General features: G+C 31.5%; 1 protein-coding gene across 6 annotated transcripts in view; it reads right to left on the reverse strand.

The window, feature by feature from the left end:
• The window catches only part of LOC145242090 (endothelin-converting enzyme homolog), a 955,595-nt gene that overhangs the window by 503,759 nt on the left and 429,350 nt on the right, over positions 1-22,486 (reverse strand). For all 6 annotated transcript variants that reach the window (XM_080105007.1, XM_080105006.1, XM_080105005.1 and 3 more), the window contains exon 2: positions 6,951-6,999. In XM_080105007.1, coding sequence (XP_079961133.1) covers positions 6,951-6,999 — 49 coding nt within the window. The remainder of the gene's footprint in view (positions 1-6,950; positions 7,000-22,486) is intronic.

Here is a 22,486-nt window from a genome sequence, read left to right on the forward strand (position 1 = left end):
GCTTTTTATCGGCTTAAATGATAAACTAATGTTAAATATTAGTATTTAATATAATGAGATATCAATCTACACAATTTGCCATCGATTCTGAAATAAAATGAAATCCTGACATTGTGATCATTTTTGCAGGTGTTATATGTCAAATATTGAAATAAGAATGTTTAAATTCAATTATTGTAATTTAAGTCTTTAATTTTAAAGTCGATTTTATTTATAAAATATCTTTTTAGAAATCAATCTCAAAAACAATCTGAACAATAAATCTCTTTTGTTATGGCTAAGTTTTTGTCAAGGGTAGAAATTATAATAGACAAGTATTCATCCATGATGACATTTTACCGATTTCCTGGTTTACAGGTATTCTTGCTAAATTTCTTCGAAAGAATAGTTTAACATTCTGTAAAAGTACCTTCCGTTTTTTTTTGTTTTTTTTTGTACTTCTGCAGAGAAGGTAAAAAACCGATAAAAACTGGATATATTTTTCGTGTTTTTATTCAATTTAACATGTTTATTCAGCTCGAAAAGAATATAGTGTTTACCGATGTGTTGGAAAATTCAAGATGGCGTCTCACACATTCTTTAACACCGTAAGTTTGGGAAAAGGTGTTATAAATAAAAAACTATACAAAATACTATTAAAAACCCGCCGAATATATGTCAACCTATGTCACGGTAACATATATTGAGCGAGTTTTTAACAGTATTTTAACCGGTTTTTTATTTATTACACCTTTTTCCAAACTTACCGTGTTAAAGAGAGAATCGGCCGCCATCTTGAATTTTTCAATACATCGGTAAACACTGTATGCTTTTCGAGATGAATAAACATGTTAAATTGAATAAAAACACGAAAAATATATCCAGTTTGGTAGAAAAGTAATTTATCTTGCCTTTGATAACATTTATTTGTTATATATTTGTTTTTTGGCAACTTATTCGAATCTATGTGTACAGTAATACAAACCCGAAATGAATTTAAGACCACGAGTGAAATGAGAAAATGAAGAAAATCACATTTACTGTGTGTGTTTACTGTTTATGTACCTATTTACTATGCCTCCCCACGGGACAGAGTTAGACACCAGGGTCGTTTTTTAACGTGGAGAAAAGGTACAAAAATAAGTCAGCGGGTTTGGTTGCCATAACAACGTGACGGTAGTGAACGTGTGTGTGTGCGTGTGTGCGCGTTTCGTGTAGTTTAGTTTCGTATAATAGTTTCGTTTTTTTTTAATTTGTAAATAACGAGTTATTAAAAAATTAAACTCTTCCAAGATAAACAATAAATAAAGCCATAATATTTTATGGTAAAGGTAAGAGCGTAGAAACGATTGTTTTTTAGGAGATGTGATTATTGGATTAACCAATCAGAAATTGTCTGTGGCACACACATCTCTGTTTTTATAGATATATATAGGTCGAGGTAATTAGTTAAAGAGATTTAATATAATGTGATATATAGATAGATAGATTAAATGTTAAATAGATTTTGTAAATAGTACAGTTGAAATGATTAGAATATTTCCAATATGTAATAAGGTCGAGGTAATTAGTTAAAGAGATTTAATATAATGTGATATGCAAAAGAGCATAAGTCATTCGATATGGGGGTGGTTTGTAGAATAGTATATAAAGAAATTAGGCAAAGATTCTTATGTCTCCTATAACAGAAACATCCTAAAATGGGTTCTAATGTTTCTCTACCAGGAGAGATCTACCCTCTTACCTCCTTTATATTTCGTTGATGATGGAGAGCTGTACACACAGACAGAAACACACGAACCCTATTACTTTATAAATATATATATATATATATATATATATATATATATATATATATATATATATATATATATATATGGTTAGAAATAGGCAACAGTAAAAATACATTGAATTTCAATGAGGTTATAGATAATGGTCAATAAAAAGAGCAAGATATCATTTTATTCAATTTAGGTGAAGAAAATTACCATAAGTAGCTACAATAAAGCTATTGTTTCAGTCTTGAAATACTTTAAATTTGCGTGAAATACATTCGATTACAGAAAACTCATTTCACACAATAGTGTAGAAAAACGAAACTAAATAGATAGAAAAATTACGCGCGTGCGCAAACACGCACGCGCGCATCCGCATTAAAATTCACCATAAGTGGAACGGATTTGGTCGAGACATTCTCCAGAACACCTTTTCAACAACAGTTCTAATATGCAGCGTCGAAGTGCATTTCCATTTACTGGAGATGGTTAACAAACAGGATTTCCGACACTAAAAACGATCTCTCCGCAATTCAAATGTTACTGCCCGAGTTACAGTGGGTAATTTTGCCGTGTAGGTGTTCTTATTTTCTTTTCAATAGAAAGCTGTCAAAGTAAGTATTGCATCTGATCGATATTGTAAACGTATCAAAAGATTTCAGCATATTGAAATCGTCCAGTTATTCGCCGCGTATAATCCGGATTATACGGCATAATCACGTTGACACACCGAAGTTAAGCAACGTTGAACCTGGTTAATACTAAAATGAGTGACCGTTTTGGGAATTCTAGTGCTATATGTGCTCATCGCTTATCTCGGCATTGTTTCCAACCATTCTGGACTTCTCCTTTCCACTGGACTTAACCAGTGCCGATTCAGAGGGGTGATTGGGGGATTGCGCAACCTAGCTTCACAATTTTATGCGCAACTACACTTACAGCGGGTTTCCATTGTCTTTCGAGACTGAACGGAGATTTCCAATAATCCGGATACTATATGATTTGAACAAGATATTACCGCATCGCAGACGGCTCGACGTTCACTCGCTATCACCTGTCACACGTATTCGGATCATCTTGTTTCTCCACAAAGCTATATTGGCTATCATTCACATTTCACGGATTTAGCTATTTGTGATTTTGTTTTTATACAAGGGAAGTTTTAAAATTTTTGGGTGTATAAACATGTGCAAGCAACTGTAGAAGATGTAAAGGCAACAATAAATCGGGAAATTAATTCGATCCTGGAGCGTAATATACAAAGGGCAATGGTGAACTTTCGAAAAAAAAAAAAAAACTTCAAAATAAACCGCATCGACATTCTATTTCTTAAGTCATGTCTGACAATGCTCAGATTTATTTGTAATACGTTTATTATTCATATTTATTATTTTTGTCTTATGATCGTGTGCTTGTTTTTTAACCTTTGAAATGAGACCAACCTTTCTGACCCAACCAATATGTGTGTATGTGTGTGCGCGTTCGGTGATATATTATATTGTGTATAAATTTGCAATAATATATATTGCAAATCTATCCGTAATATATTATATCGCCTTATGCGTGTATACATTAAATAATAAGTCGTATATGATTTTATATATAAAATTATTTTGACTTTTTGTCCGTGTCGATACAGTTTCAATAGGAAATTAACCGAAAACTTTACAAACAAGTTTTTCACACCATTTTCAGCACTTCATAAAGCGTGTCTCACTAAACTATGCATAAATTTCATATCCGTTTAAAAATTATTACATTTATTCCGTACAAAATGCATCTCTCAAATTCGTATTACCACATAAAGGGTAGCAAACATCAAGTTCAGCCACTAGCCTCACGGTACCACTAAAAGACAAGATTCAAGTATCATTATTTCAATTGACAAACGCTGCGTGAATTTTACGTATTTACATGCCTCCGTTATTTTATTATATAGGAAATTGCCAGTGAGCAGTCCTTTAAAACAGCCTTGTGCCAGACTGGGGATAAGCTTGAGCGCGAATTCCTGTGAGGCGGGCGATGGGAAATAGTTCGAGTTAACCTCAGTGACACCTAATCGAATTTAACATCTGCACGAATATCAGTGTTGTATGTTGTTTAAGGAAATACTAAAGTTTGTATCGGCGAGGATCCTTTATATTCATCGGCTTACAATCGAAAACCTCTCTTTTCATACAGTTTTTAGCAATAAAACGAACCTGTTAGGCCTAGTGTGGTATTTGCCCTTGTTGGGCCATGATGATTTACATTGAAAGAGAAAGTTTACAGATTATATCATATTCATAAACGGTTCCCAGTCGCATGCTTCTTTCTTAGAAGTGCACGCCTGTGGAACTCCCTTCCGTTTGCCTGTTTCCCAACTGACTACAACTTGGATGATTTCAAGTCCAACATAAACAAATTCCTGATGAACCGCCCCCTTAAGTAAGACACTTTATCAAATCTCCAATACTAACGAATACTACGATACTATTCCATTGATTACTGTACAGGCAATAACCCTTATCCCCGAGTGGCTTCCGGGCCTTGATGAGTGGTGACCTCCATGTAAAAAAAAAAAAAATGCATATCCTAGTTATGGGGAGATGATATACAGCGCCTAGCATACTCAAATGGTCACCAATCTGGTACTGGCCAGGGCTCGCGTCACTTAACTTTGGTTATCTAATGGATATATAAACAATAGCCTATGCTATTTCTATTTCTATCTATTCATTTTTCTTTTGTATCGATGAAAAGTGCTCGAAATTGTGAACCCGTCCTTATATAAAGAAGCTTTCAGGAGGCGCTATTTGTTATTGTTGTTGTTGTCGTCGTTGATGTTGTGGTTGTTGTTGTTGATGGTGATGAAAATGAATTGAACTTGCCTGGTCCTGGGTCAAACTGACATTAAATGATAAGATCTTGTACAATCTAATAATAAAATATCTGTTAAGACATCTTTGATGAGAATCATTTTTCTTTTTTTTGTATTTTCTGTTTTCGCAGGAATATCAAATAAACACATTTTTTGAAGTTAATCTATTTTATGCGCGCAACAGAATATTAAACAATTTCAGTTGCTGTAATTAATAGCGTTTAATTAATGATTGTATGTCGTTGTAGGTGCCATTAATAGGTACAGCGACGTATTGATAATATATGTCATATATTATTACACTACTGGTGAGTTTGTTTGGTTGAGTTTTTTTTTTAATAAATATTAAGTAGATATTAATATGACCATTGATGTATGTTATGGACAACCATTTTAATCTGTTGCAATGTGTTCACGTAATTTAGCAAACCTGCTTCCATCATTAGGGTTGATGAAGAAAAGATGAACAAATTACACTTGACATATGCGCTCATTCCGGAGAAATTATTGAACATAGTTCTGATGGAAACAAGTAACACCTAAAATGAATGCACTATAGAAGCCGTCAATAGCAAGAATTTATTGAGAAGTTGGTCAATAGCAAAGTCGAAACAGACAACTTGCAATAAGAATGAGACAATCTGCCAAATGCTTTCGACGCCATAACAGGTCTCTAACTACTAATGCACGACAAAGAAGTGTATACTAACTATACATCACTGGTGAAATCATATACATTAAAAATAAACCCGCCTAAAGTAAGAACAGGTTCCTCGCCGGTAGAATGAAAATCTTATCAAAGACAATAGGATATTTCAAAACTGGTACACACAGAGCAGCAGCCCAAAACAGCAATTGCATTCTTGCGTTGCTGTAGGAAGAATTTAAGAGAAGATTAATGCCAATAAACATGCCAGAAAGACTTGAGTCTGTGAATAGTTTACACCCTTAATTCACCCGTTTAATAAAAAAAATAACTGCTTCAATACAAATTAATTTCTTTCTGCGCTAAAAAGCTCCATTAGAAAAAGGTAAGATAGATATATGACTATTTATATATATGTCAGGGACAATCATTTTAATCTGTTGTAATATATCAATAAACATTATAATGAATGATAAATACCTACTATATTTGTATCGTTTCCGTAAGAAGCCTGCTCTCATCATCTTTGTGATGATGGCGAATAAAAGATGAAGAAATTACACGTGTCTTATACCAGCATCACTGTGAAGTTATTTTACATAGCTAATATATATATATATATATATATATATATATATATATATGTATTTAATATACTATATGTATATATACGTATTTAATTTACTATATATATATGTATATATATACGTATTTAATTTACTATATATACGTATTTAATTTACTATATATATAGTACACTAAATACATATATATATATATATATATATATATATATATATATGATACGTATTTAATGTACTATATATATCTGAGTCTTAAAGTCCTACATAAACAAATTCCTGATGAACCGCCCTCTTAAGTAAGACACTTTATCAAATCTCCAATACTAACGATTACTACGATGCTATCCCACTGATTACTGTACACGCAATAACCCTTATCCCCGAGTGGCTTCCGGACCTTGATAAGTGGTGACCACCATGTAAATATATATATATATATATATATATATATATATATATATATATACGTACATTATTACTTTGTCAAATACATACGAGGGGCGTTCCAAATGTTTGTATTTTTTATCCCGCCCGAATGAACCAGAGAGGATTACAAATTGTATTGTTATAATGACTGAACGCATGTATTCATGACCTGTTTCATTTCTCTATTACAAATATTGACGATGTGAGATTCTTAAAACAACTGCTGTCATGGAAGCACATTAGAAGCAGAGATGCGTCTTGAATTTCTTGCAAAAATGCATTGAGAATGGTAATGACTATGTAGAAAAAATAAATTCTAGCGCACCAAAGGTCGCTCGTCTTAAAGGTATGATTCCTGTTTTCATAGCTCTTAAACTTTTTTGTTGTAAAAAACAGAAGGTCTTACATTTGGGACAACCCTTGCACAACAAAGAATATTCCGGACGCCTATGCAGACTCATAGTTCATCGCTGGCAAAAGTGCATTAAAAATGGTTGTGACTATGTAGAAAAATAAATTCTGGAACACAAAAGGTCGCTCGTTGTAATGGTACTACTCCTGTCATTGGAGCTCTTTAAAATTTTGAGTTTAAAAAATAGGAGGCTTTACTTTTGGAAGGAACCTCGTATAATAAATCTTAATCCTATAGATAAAAACAAAAGAATAAAAACAACGCTTACCTTTATTGCGCCTGCACTTAGCAGCTCATTTTCCTCGTTGCTTGCACTCCTAATAATAAAGATAAAATAAAGATTCGTAAAACGAATGAATTACATAATTATGTATATAATATATAGTTTCTTTCATGTTCAGATAATTAATTTCAACAATATACACACATTATACAGCCAATAACTTATATACGATTCTCTCTATGATTTCTTTTTTGCTTTGATACAATCGGATATATAATCCACACCGAGACAAGCACAATATAACGTAAATTTAATTACATAAGTAAAAGGAGAAAATACACAGCAAATTATGTTTGGATTTGCTCTGAAAATACAAAAAAAAAAAAAAAGGACACAAAAATGAATCTGAAATTAAGATAGAAAATTAAAAAAAATAATTATTTCTCGTTCACACGTCATAATAGAATGTATCTTTATCCTTTCTCTTTTCACACGTTAGACTCTTTTTTTCGGTCCCTGTCTAAAAGAGAAACTAGTGGTGGATTCACCAGCCTAGATGTGGCAATAACGTTTTATTGTTATCGTTACCCCTTTCTATTTCACGTCATAATGTTACGAAAAAAAAAAGGAAAGAATGTTTTAACTGGTACACAGTCTATACACTAATACGATAAGGTATATATAATACGTAATATAATATATAATATAATATAATATAATATAATATAATATAATATAATATAATATATATATATATATATATATATATATATATATAATAATTTATATGCATGTTCGTCAGTACATTATTCCCCCATCTTTCTTTTTTAAATAAAATTGTCTGATGGTCAAAGATGCAATGCACAATGTAACAAAATATCTTTTTCACGTTTCGAATTAGTATATCTTCCTCACTTTGTTCTCTGCCATATGTCTACTTCTTACGTTAGTTTATATTTCTTTCTTTACGACGGTTTATCATATCTATTTACTTCTCACGTTGGTTGTTTGAATATATTTCTCACCTTCTTGACATGTGGATCTTTTTCGTCTCGATTTCACCAATATATTTCTTTCTCACGTTGTTTTTTTTTTAATTTTTTTTCTTACGTTGTTTTTTTATTGCATTTTTTCTTACGTTGTTTTTTCAAATTCATTTTTTCTCACGTTGTTTTTTTAATTTTTTTTCCTACGTTGTTTTTTTTATTGCATTTTTTCTTACGTTGTTTTTTCAAATTCATTTTTTTCTCACGTTGTTTTTTATTGCATTTTTTCTTACGTTGTTTTTTTAAATTCATTTTTTTCTCACGTTGTTTTTTTAATTTCGTTCTTTCTTACGTTGTTTTTCAAATTCTCACTCTTTTAAAATTTCTTTCTTACGTTGTTTTTCAAATTCATTTTTTTCTCACGCTGTTTTTTTTCTTCTAATTTCTTCCTTCCTCACGTTGTTTTTTTAATTCATTTTTTTTCTAATTTCTTTTTTTCTCACGTTGTTTTTTTTTATCAAATTCATTTTTTCTCACGTTTTTTTTTCTAATCTATTTCTTTCGCACGTTGTTTTCCAATTTCTTTGTATTAATCATTTTGCTATTTAATATTTGACATGTTGTGATTAAAATCTTTCTCGATCGTTTATTCTACTTTTCATTTATATCCTTAATACATGGTTTTTCTTTTCCATTTGTTTGTCCCTTTGTTTATACATTCTGTATTTATATGGTTCATTCTTTCCAACTTTTATTTTCTTCTTTTAATCTGTCTTTTTAAAAATCCTATCTTTATTTTCGCCAACGTTGTGTCATAGTGTCTTTCTTATCATTCTCTTCTTTCTTTCTTGCCTTTATTTCTTTTCACATTCTTTTCTCATTTGCGAGGCTATCTCTGCTCTATAGCTATTTTCCTGGCAAGTGCCCGACTGAGCGTCAACGTATGCCCTCTCTACAAGACATTCACAACTTGTCTAGCTATCACTATTGTCAACAAATTCCACTACTCTCTATATGTGCCTAAAACTTTAAAGAAATTCCATAAGCAAAGTATCTTTTCTAGAACTACTTGTCGGTGTAACTCTATACCGCAGGGCTGCTTTTCCGCTAACTACAACATGTCAAGTCTAATATAAACGAATTCTATTGAGCCGTCCATTACGGAAGTATCTCATCGATCTCCTGATATTCATTAACCCTTATCCTCGAGTGGCCTTTGGACCTTAATAAGCGGTGATTTCCATGTAAAATTACTTTCTTACTATTATTTTCGTTCAAACTATCTGCCATCCTGATTTCCCTCCCTTTTTCCTTCTATTAATTTTCCATTCTGTTCACTCTTTATATCTAATCATCTTTTCTATCATCTCTTCCTTCCTTCCCCCCTTCCTTTTTGATTTTCATTGATTTCTCGTTTCTCCGGCTCTCATAAACCATCTGACCACTTTTATTTTATCACTGTCCAAGTTCTTCGTTTTCCGCCTCGATTCTAATCCTTATCTACTCCTTCCATCTCATCCAGGAAATCTTGCGTTCCCATCAGCGAAGGACCCGCAATTTATTCCACGCAAGTTTCGCCCTGATTGCCAGGCCAGAAAACGTAAAAAAAAATCATATAAAAGACAGATATTTAAACCACTAGCTTGTAAAATAAACAGGGTAGATAGGATCTTCCAGCGAAGACATCCAAGGTGAAGAGAAACATCGTTAAAAAGAGTTGAGAAAGAGCTTAGTCTGAATCTTCAATGGCCAAGAATAACGTTATTTACAAACAAAGCACTCGACAAGAAAAGACAGTATAGTCCAGTTAAACCAACTAGCCAATATATCAGTCACCTAACGCAGATCGATACTAATATATGAGATATTGGTTTGTCTGTGTATTTGATAACTAATCCTATACTATTAGACTCATAAACACACATATATTTATCACTAGCAAGGTGACCCGATGTTGCTCGGGATTGAATGATGATCAACGAACATTCCATACTTCCAATATTTTTATTGTCATCGAAATCGGTGGAATCACCTATTCGTCATTCAAGTAAATCGATTGTCTGTTCTAGTAAGGAACTCATCGCGATACACCCACAGTAAGCTTCACATGCCTCGCCGGAGTGACTTAGTACACGATTAATTGTAGTCTAAATTGCACTGTAGAGAACATACTGTTGATTTTATGAAATCATTTTTATATATAATGACTTGAATTAAAATTTACAATGGAAAATTCAAGGAAACTAGTTGAACTGCGTTCTACATAGAAACATTCATTTTGAACGCGCCCCTATCTTATCAAAGAACCTACTGTCGATTTTATACCCTGAGCCCTTCTGCTTGTGCGGTGATAAAACTTTTCAAATGCACTTGTGATATTAGGCTGCATAAAAAGTGTTAACTGTGGTCACAAGTGGACTGTTCGTTCTTTAATAGGATTTCTTCGATTATCGATTTTCGATACTTATCGGAGACATTCCGATACAAAATATACTTAACAACACCTCCAGGCATATAAGGTACATGTGTGTGTAATTCTTTTAAACTTTGTTTTGCTATTTTGAAGGTTATAGGAAGCGAACTCACACACACAAAGTGTCTTTTATATAAAAGTAGAAATTACTATATATATATATATATATATATATATATATATATATATATATATATATATATATATATATAGGGTGACCCAAACTCTAATTAGGCCTTGTTTCTTAGTGTTTTGTCCGAATGAAATGAAACTCTGGTCATAACTAGTTTATATATTCAAAATATCACATCAAAACATTAGGGTCTTTGGCATTTTTTTCTCCGTTGACTGTAAAATGCTCAGAACAACAATTGAATGTCCTCTGTTTTTTTGGGTCACCATATATATATATATATATATATATATATATATATATATATATATATGTATATATATATATGTGTATATATATATATATATACCGAGAGAGAGAGAGAGAGAAAGAGAGAGAGAGAGAGAGAGAGAGAGAAGCAAAAAGAAAAAGAAATATATATTATGGAAATCACTGCAGACAAGAATTGAAGCCACTTGATGTACGGAGCTAACAAGAGCAAAATATAATTATCGCAAAGCTAAGAAATACCTATTGGCGTTCGCATCGAAAAGGCCAAAATTATAGATAGGTAGACAACAGTGGTCAGAAAGAAAGTTCCACAAATATGCGGTTCTTGGAAAGAAGCTACTGGAATTCGATGGCTGTATTACAATAAGCTGTCATAACAGACGATTGATGGAGACCACTTGACTAACGAATGCATTTTAACTCTTCTTAAAGTGTTTTAACATGTTTTATAAATTCTCTGTTCTTTATATATATATATATATATATATATATATATATATATATGAACACATGGTTAATAAAACATGTTAAAAGACATTTTGAAAAAGAGGTAAAAACATATTTAATTTTAAAAAGGAAGCACAAGATAAGTGGATAGTCCTTAATCCGCGGAGTTTCGAAGAAATACTCTCCTTCTCATCAGAGGGCAGGAATTAGCAAAATGCGGGATCGGATTTTGCATGTAAAAGTATTTAGTCACAGATCTTACTTGGTTAAAAAAAAGGGTGAGGTAAGGGGAATAGGAGGTAAAAGAAAAATGATAAAAAGATTTCACATGAATGGATAGTCCGGTGAAGGGTAAAAAATCCAAGATATATATATATATATATATATATATATATATATATATATATATATATATATATATAAGAACAAAGAATTTATAAAAGACTCAATAAAGCGAGTTATTAACATTAAAGAAAAAAAAAACTTTATTTGAACTTTTATAATCAAAATATGTTTATGAAACATGCTGATTAGTTTGACAGGCCCTCAGCAGTCATCGGAGGACTTAAATGGCATAAAAACCAAAGCCGTAAATTACATAAAACGAACTTCTAAGCATATAACTTCAATAATATCCGTTGAATATGAACAGTTTTAACAGAATGTTTGCTAACATGTCCGGTAGTCTGTTTGCTATTTGTAGGCGATGCATTGTTGTGAAAAAATGAGGTATGTCCTATTGCAATATTAAGCTAAATCAATTTTTGAATAATTAATTTATAAATTGCAGATCAACGCGCATGTCATGCGACAAAGAATTCGCAAATCACATTTTACCTGGAACGAACGATTTAATTCAAAAAGTCATATTCTTCGTGTTTGAGTGTCAACCAGAAAAGTATCGGTTTTATTCTCATTAACCCAAGTACAAACGTAATTATGAAAGGCTATATGTTTTATTCTGGTTGGCAGCTAAATATATTTAATCTATTTTTACAATGCGAAATTTATATTTGTTGGATTAAACTAGTTATTTAAGAAAAAAAAATATTTTACCAAATTATCAGGAAATTATTTCCAATGCTGATTATTTTCTAATAATTCATTTATGACTGAGATAAAATTTGTATTTGCATGAATATAAAAAGTAAAAAAATATTCGAATAATGATTAAATCGTATTAAAAGTTATGCAGTCATATCTGATAAATATATTTATCTGTTAACAAATAATAGCTATTCAGCAAATAATAAGATAACATATAGTGGTTTGACTCACCGTTTGGGGGAAACAAAGGCTCCCATTGTCTAACCAAACGAATAATAGCATAAAATGCATCACGTCCTATAATTGGTTAGCTAATCACACATATATAGATAGGCTTATAGGAACTAAAGTAGACGATCTAGCGAAAACATATAACTACATAAACCAGGAAGAATTATTTAATATTTTACCTTCTCTCAAAGACAAAATCATGAAAAAAAATTTATAGTTCTAGAAACAATGGTTAACACATGTCAGATTTTTTCCTCCTTTACAATAGCAATACATGTTTTTATTATTCTGATACACGTGTGTCCTAAAAATATGTTCACAGGAAGTCAGCATATTTTGGCGGATTACTGACAGAAATGACCATTAATGAAAGTTCAGGAACGTGAACAAATCGCGTGGGCGTTGAATAATTGATGAAGCAATCAGCCAGGGCGCATTTAACATCGGACGATATCTGATATTTCTTCCTAGATTCTAACCTTTATCTTCTCCGATCACATCCAAAGAATCTTATGTTTCCACCATTGAAAGACGAGTAATATATTCTGCGTAGTCAAACCATAAAAACATTGGACTCCGCCCACCCCCAACCAGAAAAAAATAAATATTATCGAAAATTGCACGATTAAGCACATAGTTTGTAAGAAGACAATATCATGATAGAATCTTTCAGTGAAGCCTTTCAAGTGTGGGCATCACTGGTGAAGAGTGCTGAGAAAACCAAAATAGGCTGACTCTTCGATAAACAAGAATAACTTTATTGACATGCAAGTATATGAGCCTTCTGGACACATACAATGCTAATATGAAAGACACGAGCCTTATCCTCTAATTTCACTTTACTAGACTAAAGAACGCAGAATTCGCTAAAAAGTATCTGATACCTATAAAACTATATATATACATATATATATATATATATATATATATATATATATATATATATATATATATGTGTGTGTGTGTGTGTGTGTGTGTGTGTGTGTGTTGGCGAGGGGTAGAATACCGATATGGAGAATCGAAGGTGATTGGGTTCAACCGGTACGGATGATTACGCAATATCTTTGTATGAAGAGTTCCTTTTTACTCAAATACTCTAATTAATGTATACTCCTTATAAAACAAATGAATAAATCTCTATATATTACTGTATAGTTTTTATACCATTCATTTCTCTTTTTATGGATTCCTATATAAGTTAAAAAAGATTGTTTAGCTTTATATTATCCCGATAAGTCTCCTCTTAAAGAATTGATTTTATTCTCTTCATTTAACTCCCCCAGATATCTATCTATCTATATATCTATAAAAAGTGTGTGTGTGTGTGTATCTGTGTGTGTGTATGTCTGTGTACATTTCCCTACGCAATAAATCTGTCAATTTTTAGTCTACAGACTCGAAAGTTGATATACAAGGTACTGAGATTTGGGGAAATCGGTGTGATCGGTTTTTGGCCAGAAATTTGGCGATTAAGGGGTCAAAGTTCAACGATTTGACCTTTGAGAACTCTACCAAACTCCTCCGACAATTTTGGATGTAAACACTTGAAATTTTAGATATAGGTTCCTTGGATCAAAGTTAAAAAAATTGACCGTAGATATATTTTATTTTTGCTCAGCATACACTTCCAAACACCCGGGCAACGCCGGGCACCCATGCTAGTCTATCTATATATCTATAAAAGTGAACGTGCCTGTCTGTCTGTCTGTCTGTCTGTGTGTCTGTGTACAATTCCCTACGCAATAACTCTGTCAATTTTTAGTCTACAGACTCAAAATTTGATATACAGGGTACTGAGATTTGGAAAAAGATGTGATCGGTTTTCGGCCAGAAATTTGGCTGTTAAGGGGTCAAAGTTCAACGATTTGACCTTTGAGAACTCTACCAAACTCCTCCGACAATTTTAGGTCTAAACACTTGAAATTTTAGATATAGGTTCGTTGGACATGGATCTAACTTAATAACTTGAGTTGAGCTCAAAACAATAAAATTTAAGGGGTCATAATAATGGATGAAATGCTAGTATATCTATAAAAGTGAAAGTTCTGTCTGTCTGTATGTATGTATGTATGTATGTGTACATTTCCCTACATAATAACTCTGTCAATTTTCAGTTTACAGACTGGAAATTTGATATACAGGGTATGAAGATTTGGGAAAATCGATGTGATCGGTTTTCGGCCAGAAATTTGACTGGTAATGGGTCAAAGTTCAACAATTTGACCATTGAGAACTCTACCAAACTCCTCCGACAATTTTGGGTCTAAACAAGTAAAATTTTAGATATAGGTTCCTTGAACATGGATCTAACTTAATAACTTGATTTAAACCCAAAATAATAAATCTTGGTCATAATAGGGGTCAACGTTTAAAAAATTTTTACCTCTGCGGTCTCTTCTAAATTACTCCGGAAATTTCTTGTCCATATATTTGAAATTTTACATAAAGGGTATTCAGAGATAGGACAAGCTTTTTAATCGGTTTGGGTCGAAAATTTGAGCAACAAATATATAAATGTATGTATGTCTGTTTGCATGTCTGCCTAATACTTTCGATAGAGGGGGCGGATTTTTACAAGATCAGTATCAATTTGAAGCTCGATCCTTCAGACGACAAATACCGAAAAATTGACTAAAAACATTAATTTCTTCACCCTCAGCTGGGCATATTTCAACAGGGAGGGGTCGCTTTTTTCGCCGATATTTTCGAAAATCATCCCCTCTTTTCGATTGTCTAGCCTTAATTTAAACCTACGTCACTTCGGATTTGGCGGTGGTCATAATAGCAAAGACGTCACGTTTTTTCACGTTCTTTTCCTCCTTTGCGGTACGGGTTCGAGCTTGCCTTCCTACCACCACTTTTTTTTTTGCTCAACACACACCTCAAAACACCCGGGCAACGTCGGGCACCCACCCATGCTAGTATATATATATATATATATATATATATATATATATATATATGGCTATTATGTAAAATCAATTCTGTGCAATGAATTAAGTCACTTTTGCGAATAAGTTTTGTCAATGTATTCTTAACATTATATCAATTCAATATATGGAACTAATCACTGATGATCACGTAAGCATGGAACTGTATGGGTTTCGTAAACGTTGAACAGGAAGCCGTGGATGTAGATATGCTTAATTTTTTTCTGCATGGAAGTCGCTTTCTTAGACTCTCACACCGTGAATATCATCAAAAGAGAGATTAAGCTTTCAGTTAATGAATGCATAAGTTTAGTCATCATAACAATGCAATTTGCAATCTCATCTAATCAATCCGAGAAGAATAAAAAGGCATTACTTTTGGAACGAGTCTCGCAAAATAAAACAAAGAGGAGGTTGGAAGACAAGGGTGCTATAAATAAAGAGAAAATGAGGAATGAATATGGAGAATAGTTTGTGAGATTTGCAACAGTGACGACAAAAGCTGTATCCGGATTGATGAAGCTATGACAAAAGACAGAAAAAAAAAATTAAATAAAATGGTTTATGCAGTTTAAGAGGATATAAGTCGGAATTAGTGATTGGTACTTTTTTTTGTAAGTCTGGGACTAAAACAGTTTTTATATTTGAAGAGAAATTTAAAGTGTTGTGTTGCGCAAAAGAGAAAAATAAATTAGTTTTGAATTTTGTTATTAATCACATTTCATATAATTAGATTTTTTTTTGTCAGAGGTTATTATGAATTTTTGCTAAACTATGATGACATGAAAGAATCGTATGTGTTGCTTAATGATATTGTTGGATTAAGATAACAGGCAGATCTTGCGATGTAATAAAGGTTAAAGAGAAGTAAAAATTGTGATCGAACTATTTTATACACACGTATGCAGAAATCAATATAACCACACACACACACACACACACACACACACACACACACACACACACACACACACACACACACACACACACATATATGGCTACTTAATTTTCTCACATAAAATTAATATACGAAAGTATAGATTTATGCGTAAACTTTAAGTATTTACTTCAGAAGTGCTCAATACGTAGGTAGAGCTAGTTAGTAATTTATAAAATATATATGGCGATTAAGCTACACTACAATAAAAACGGTAAACAACCACAGAATTCGCGCATAAGCCTGAAGAGTCCTAGAGGGGACGAAACGCGGAATATTCAGTGTAGCTTAATCGCCATATCTATTTTATAAATTACTATATATATATATATATATATATATATATATATATATATAGTAAGTTATAAAATATATATTTTATGTATATATATATTACACACTCATATGTATATGTGTATGTGTCTGTGTATGTATAATCTGTATATTGATTAAAAAGATTAATTAATTGTAAATTATGAATCAGTTTCAAAAGGAAAAACAAACAAAACAACTTGATTTTGTTTGTTTTTTCCTTTTGAAACTGATTCATAATTTACAATTATTAATCTTTTTACTCAACATTAATATAGCTCTAGAATACATATACCTATTGAGCTTATTATATATCTACAGTACTATGGGCAATAATAAAAATTTATAAGTGAATTAATTCGGTCTATTCGGATTTCGTACCTATTTACTATGCCTCCCTCCCCACGGGAAAGAGTTAGACACCAGGGTCGTTTTTAAACGTGGAGAAAAGGTACAAAAATAAAAATTGTCTCAGTCGTGAAGGATTTCTCCTCCACCGAAAGAGAACAAGAAATAGAAGTGCAGCATCTGAAGAACAGATACTACACTTTGATCTTGAATTAATTGTATGCATGCTCTGAATGTGGAAAAAAACATTCACTGAAATTAATATTTGTCACAATTTGAAATCTAATTTAGGGATATACCCCTCAATCGTATAGTTATATTTTTACGAATATATATATATATATATATATATATATATATATATATATATATATATATATATTTAAATATATAAATGAATAATATTTCTATATAAATAAATAAATAAATTTATATATAAATAAATATATATAAATAAATACATATATAAATAAATATGAATAAATATATATATATAAATAAATATGTATATATAAATATATATACATATAAATATATATATAAATAAATATATATATAACTATATAAATATATATTTATATAAATATATATACATATAACTATATATTTATATAAATATATATACATATATATATATAAACAAATACATAAATATATATTTATATACATATATATCTATATAAATATGTATATATATAAACATATATATAAATATATATGAATATATATATATAAATATATATATATAAATATATATGAATATATATATATAAATATATATATATAAATATATATGAATATATATATAAATATATATATATATATATATAAATATATATGAATATATATATATAAATATATATATATAAATATATATGAATATATATATTAATATATATATAACTATATAAGTATATATAAATATATATATATAAATATATATATATATATAAATATATATATATAAATATATGCATAAATGTATATATAGATATATGTATATATATATATATATATATATATATATATATATATATATATATATATATATAATCTTGTTATATTGATTTATGCATATATGTGTACGAATGATGCATGAATCAACATTGTTGAACAAGCGAAATCGAAGTAATTAGACGTTTCTATCAGTCGATGGACTTACCCCCTACGATAAAGGCCGGCCATGTTAAATTATTCATTCGTTCGTTTTATCTCTAACCTGACTTGCCATGCAATGTTCCAAGGCGACTTTCAATCTTTTCGTTTTACCTTTTTCTCTGTTTGTTTTATCTTTATTTTTTTTTAAATCTTTTTTTATTTCGTTACCGAAGAGCTCTTTGCTAGTTCGTAAAATTCGAATTATATCTTCTTTTTCTCTAATCTATTTCTGTATTTTATATTTATTTAGCTATTTTTTAAAAACTTTTGGGAAGTGAATAAAATGCAAAAATATGGAAAACATGGTTGTGATTCTGTTTACTCTATGTGGACAGTAAAAACAAACACACATTCATTTATCCATTCTTTTATATATTCATTCATTCATTCATTCATTCATTCATTCATAAATAATACAATCTATCTGTCTATCTATTCATATTGCTAAAACTATTATAGTGTTCTTAGGGGTCTGTCTGCCAGTGCGTTTGTCTGTTTGTATAGAAACAGAAACATATGATTGGTTGACAGACAGACACACAAAAAAGAATAGGCAGAATATACATTACTAAGGCAGACGGTTTATGACGTCAATACCCGAATTTGTAATCTGATACAGGTCGTTTAGATGGTATGAAAAATGGCGAACAAAACGAAAAATAATGAGAAAAATTAAGTGGCAGACAGAGAAGACTAAAAGAATTACGTAAGTAAATAAATGACAAAAATAAAGAAGAAAAAAATTAATAGTTATCACTAGTCATATATAGTATACAAGTCGCATAAAAATGATTACGTAATGAAAGGATGAAAGGAAGAAATTGATAATTGAAGAATATTACAAGCACTGTAATGTTAGGTTACGAGCTAAGAAAAAGGAGGTGGACAGGGGTCCTCAATCAACAGGGGTTGAAATTCAAATATATACATATGTATATATTTATTATATGTTATATATCTAATTATATTATATATTATATACTATACTATCGGGGGCTCCCGGCTTTGCCCAGTTATAAAATACGCTTAAATATGATATTTTAATTTGTTCAGATTTTATATATATTATTATAGAGTCGTGATTTTACAAGTAAACTAAAAGCATTTGGGTGCCATCAGCTAGAATCGAAACTGAAAGTAAAACTGTAGCATTCAAAGCTGGTGACGTTACCACTGTACCAATGTGATACGCATATGAACTGATTTAAACTAAACTAAGATGAATGTACAAAATGTATAACGATTTTTTCAATTTTTACCCTTAAAACTATTTTAACCAGCTAAAACCCATGAAAGAACGGCCCATTAAAATCCAAGCTTAAGTAGCGTTGCTATGTAAAAAACACACATTGCCGAGCGGATGGTTTAGTCACATACTGTTTAGGATACACCACATACTCTAAGTTGTTTACGTTTTTCTAGAAAGTTTGCCATATTTTGTAAGCTTTGGAAGCATAAAACATAGTCACCTTCATCTATGAAATTCAAACAGGGAAATAATGTATCATAGCTTAAAGGGAAATCACTCATATGTTAAATGAAAACTCACTTTCGTTTTTAGACAGCTGATGTTGGTTATACCAGAATTTTATAATAAATTGAATTAAATGTAAATTAAATTTAAAATTAACAAAACAAATCGATCTTATATAGTTCTAAATTAGAATACTTAACATAATTCTATTACTGATTTTCATTAAAAATTCAGAGATAATTATTAAAACTGATTTTCTTTCACGTAATATGCAAATGAGATAGCTTGAATGTTGATTTCGTTTGAACAAATAATATAGAAATCATACAGATAAAACATTTTCAGTATTAAAATCTATTTGTGAATCAGTGTATATTTTGTATAATTTAACCAAACGACTTTATTATAATATATATATATATATATATATATATATATATATATATATATATACACTTTATTATTATAATAATATATATATTTTTTTCTTTTGTGGTACAACATTTTATAATGGCGAAATAAAGACTGATTAACATGATGGATTAAAAAACAAAGCTAAATGGAGAAAAAAATTACGATAAAAAATTGTCATGAATATGTCGGGGGAGAGAAAAACAAGTATAATAAAATAACGGGGAAAGAATCACACAAAAATCAAATTAAGTCCTAAAAGATATTCTTTTTGTTTGCAAAGAGAAAGTCTCAGTACTTAATAAAATGGTTTATAGGATTTTTAAATAGAAAGGGGAGTGCGACCTTCTTAAAATCATGAACATGTCGACACTAAAGTTCGTGGCACAAGCATAAGGTGCTCGTAGATAGCAGACCTATATGTATTATTCAGAACGTCAGAAGGTGAAAATTTTGCATAACGAATCTTTGATGGTACGTGTTGTTTTAAACGAAAATCCAACATTTGCGAAGTCTGCCCAACGTAGTATGCACAACTGCATCTAAATAAATAAATAAATAATACCCAAACTCGGACCAATCACTAAGGAGACCGTCCTATCAGCAGATGCAAAGTACTGGGGCTACTGTACTGCCATTTTGTGAATGGATTCTGGACCATGCAGTAGCTTCTGGTGAAGCTTCTTGATGCCATATTAGTGGGTAATTGTTACGGCTTTACCTTACCATGGTCTACAAAAAGAAAAACAAACTATTTCTTCACTTCTTTTTCTCCCTTACTTTTCCTCTCTGCTCTACTCTAACCAAGTTTGTCGACCTATTCACAAATCCCAAAAACTTCATTATGAAAAGTCTCCAGAAAGAATATGATTAACCCCAGACCTCCGACTTCCAATTTAAACTCCCACTGCATTCCAATCTTCCAGAGGTGTAAATTCAATTACAGGAGGCCAAACCATGTATATTCTTCCTAAGCGAAACTGGCATCGAACCGACTACTTCCTTAGAGGAGTTCGTAATTAAAGGATATTCAAATTTAACATAAAGATCTGATCCCAAGATAGCCATGGGCATGGAATATGTGCCTACATTAGAGATGGCTTTCATGCGGTATGGACATGTCCAGAATAGACCCTAAATTGCCCAATATGTGCTTCCGGGTTGTACTTGCACACACCAATGCTTTTATATTTGCCCTCCATCGTCCTCATAAAAGCGGAGTTACTATCTTTAAGGTTATATCTGAGAAAATGGACCACATTCTGTCTGCCTATTCCTTGGCTAACATTCACGTCTGTGGAGACTTCACTGTTCACAAGGTGGAATGGATAGCCCACTCAAACAAGGCAGATGATGAGGGGAGGTTCTGCCACGATTTCTCTATTGCTTATGACCTAACTCCCGATTGTTCACGAACCCACTCATGTGCCCGACACGGATGGTCAGTATGCAAGTCTCTTAGACCTTTTTCTTATAACTTGCCCTGAGCTATGTCCATCCTCCATTCTGTCTCTACTGGGATCTTCCGACAATTCGGTTGTCTCAGTTAAGATAAAAACAAAATATAATGTTCTCGTACATACTTCTTCATCGTACAGTATATCGATACTCTATGGCTGACAGGGATAGCTTTCGTACATTTATATAAAATCTACCTCTGCGTTCAATGTTTAAATGACGGAATAGTTAATTGTATGTATAAACCGCTTCATACTCTCCAAAAATGCTATCAAAGACCTAACAACCAGCCGCGGTTTTCTCTAGAATGTGCTGCTGCCATTGCGCACAGAAATCTCTATTTAGTAATAGATGTACTAAAAGCGGCTTTCAGGACTGTCAGCAACCATTGTAAAAGTCCAGTGGCAAGGAAAGAGTCAAGCATGACTGTAAACACTGCCAAGATAAGCGGAGAACACATACAGCATCTGGAATTTCGAAATGATCACCCATTTTAGTATTGACCAGCTTCAAAGTTTCTTAAGTACAGTAGAACCTCGGAATACGGTGATCCTGTGATACGTTTTTTCAGGTTATAATGTGGAATACGATGTTTTTCGGCCCCCCTGTTTCCGGTATTTAACCCGCCTAACGGTGTTATTTATAATGTTATTTGATTATATACATGTGTAATTTATACTGTACTGTATTTTGTTACTAATTTTTAATACCGTATCCTGGGGTTGTACTGTATCTGATTCGCGTATTTCACATACGGATTGTGTTCTGCGTTAACATTAACGTTAGCTCTATTAGCTATCACGCACGTCACAAGAGGAGGATAGCATGAACGTCTCACATGGATCGACTAGGAATTATTAACGTCCTTTAAGCTATGTAGATTGCGATTGCATGCAAATATATTGACAGAACTGTTTTTTATAGCGTTCTCATTTTATCATTTCAAATCGATAATGCATTGATTTG

The sequence above is a fragment of the Euprymna scolopes genome, chromosome 21 (genome assembly GCF_053919585.1).
Source record: "Euprymna scolopes isolate OS-2025 chromosome 21, ASM5391958v1, whole genome shotgun sequence".
Taxonomy (NCBI): domain Eukaryota; kingdom Metazoa; phylum Mollusca; class Cephalopoda; order Sepiida; family Sepiolidae; genus Euprymna; species Euprymna scolopes.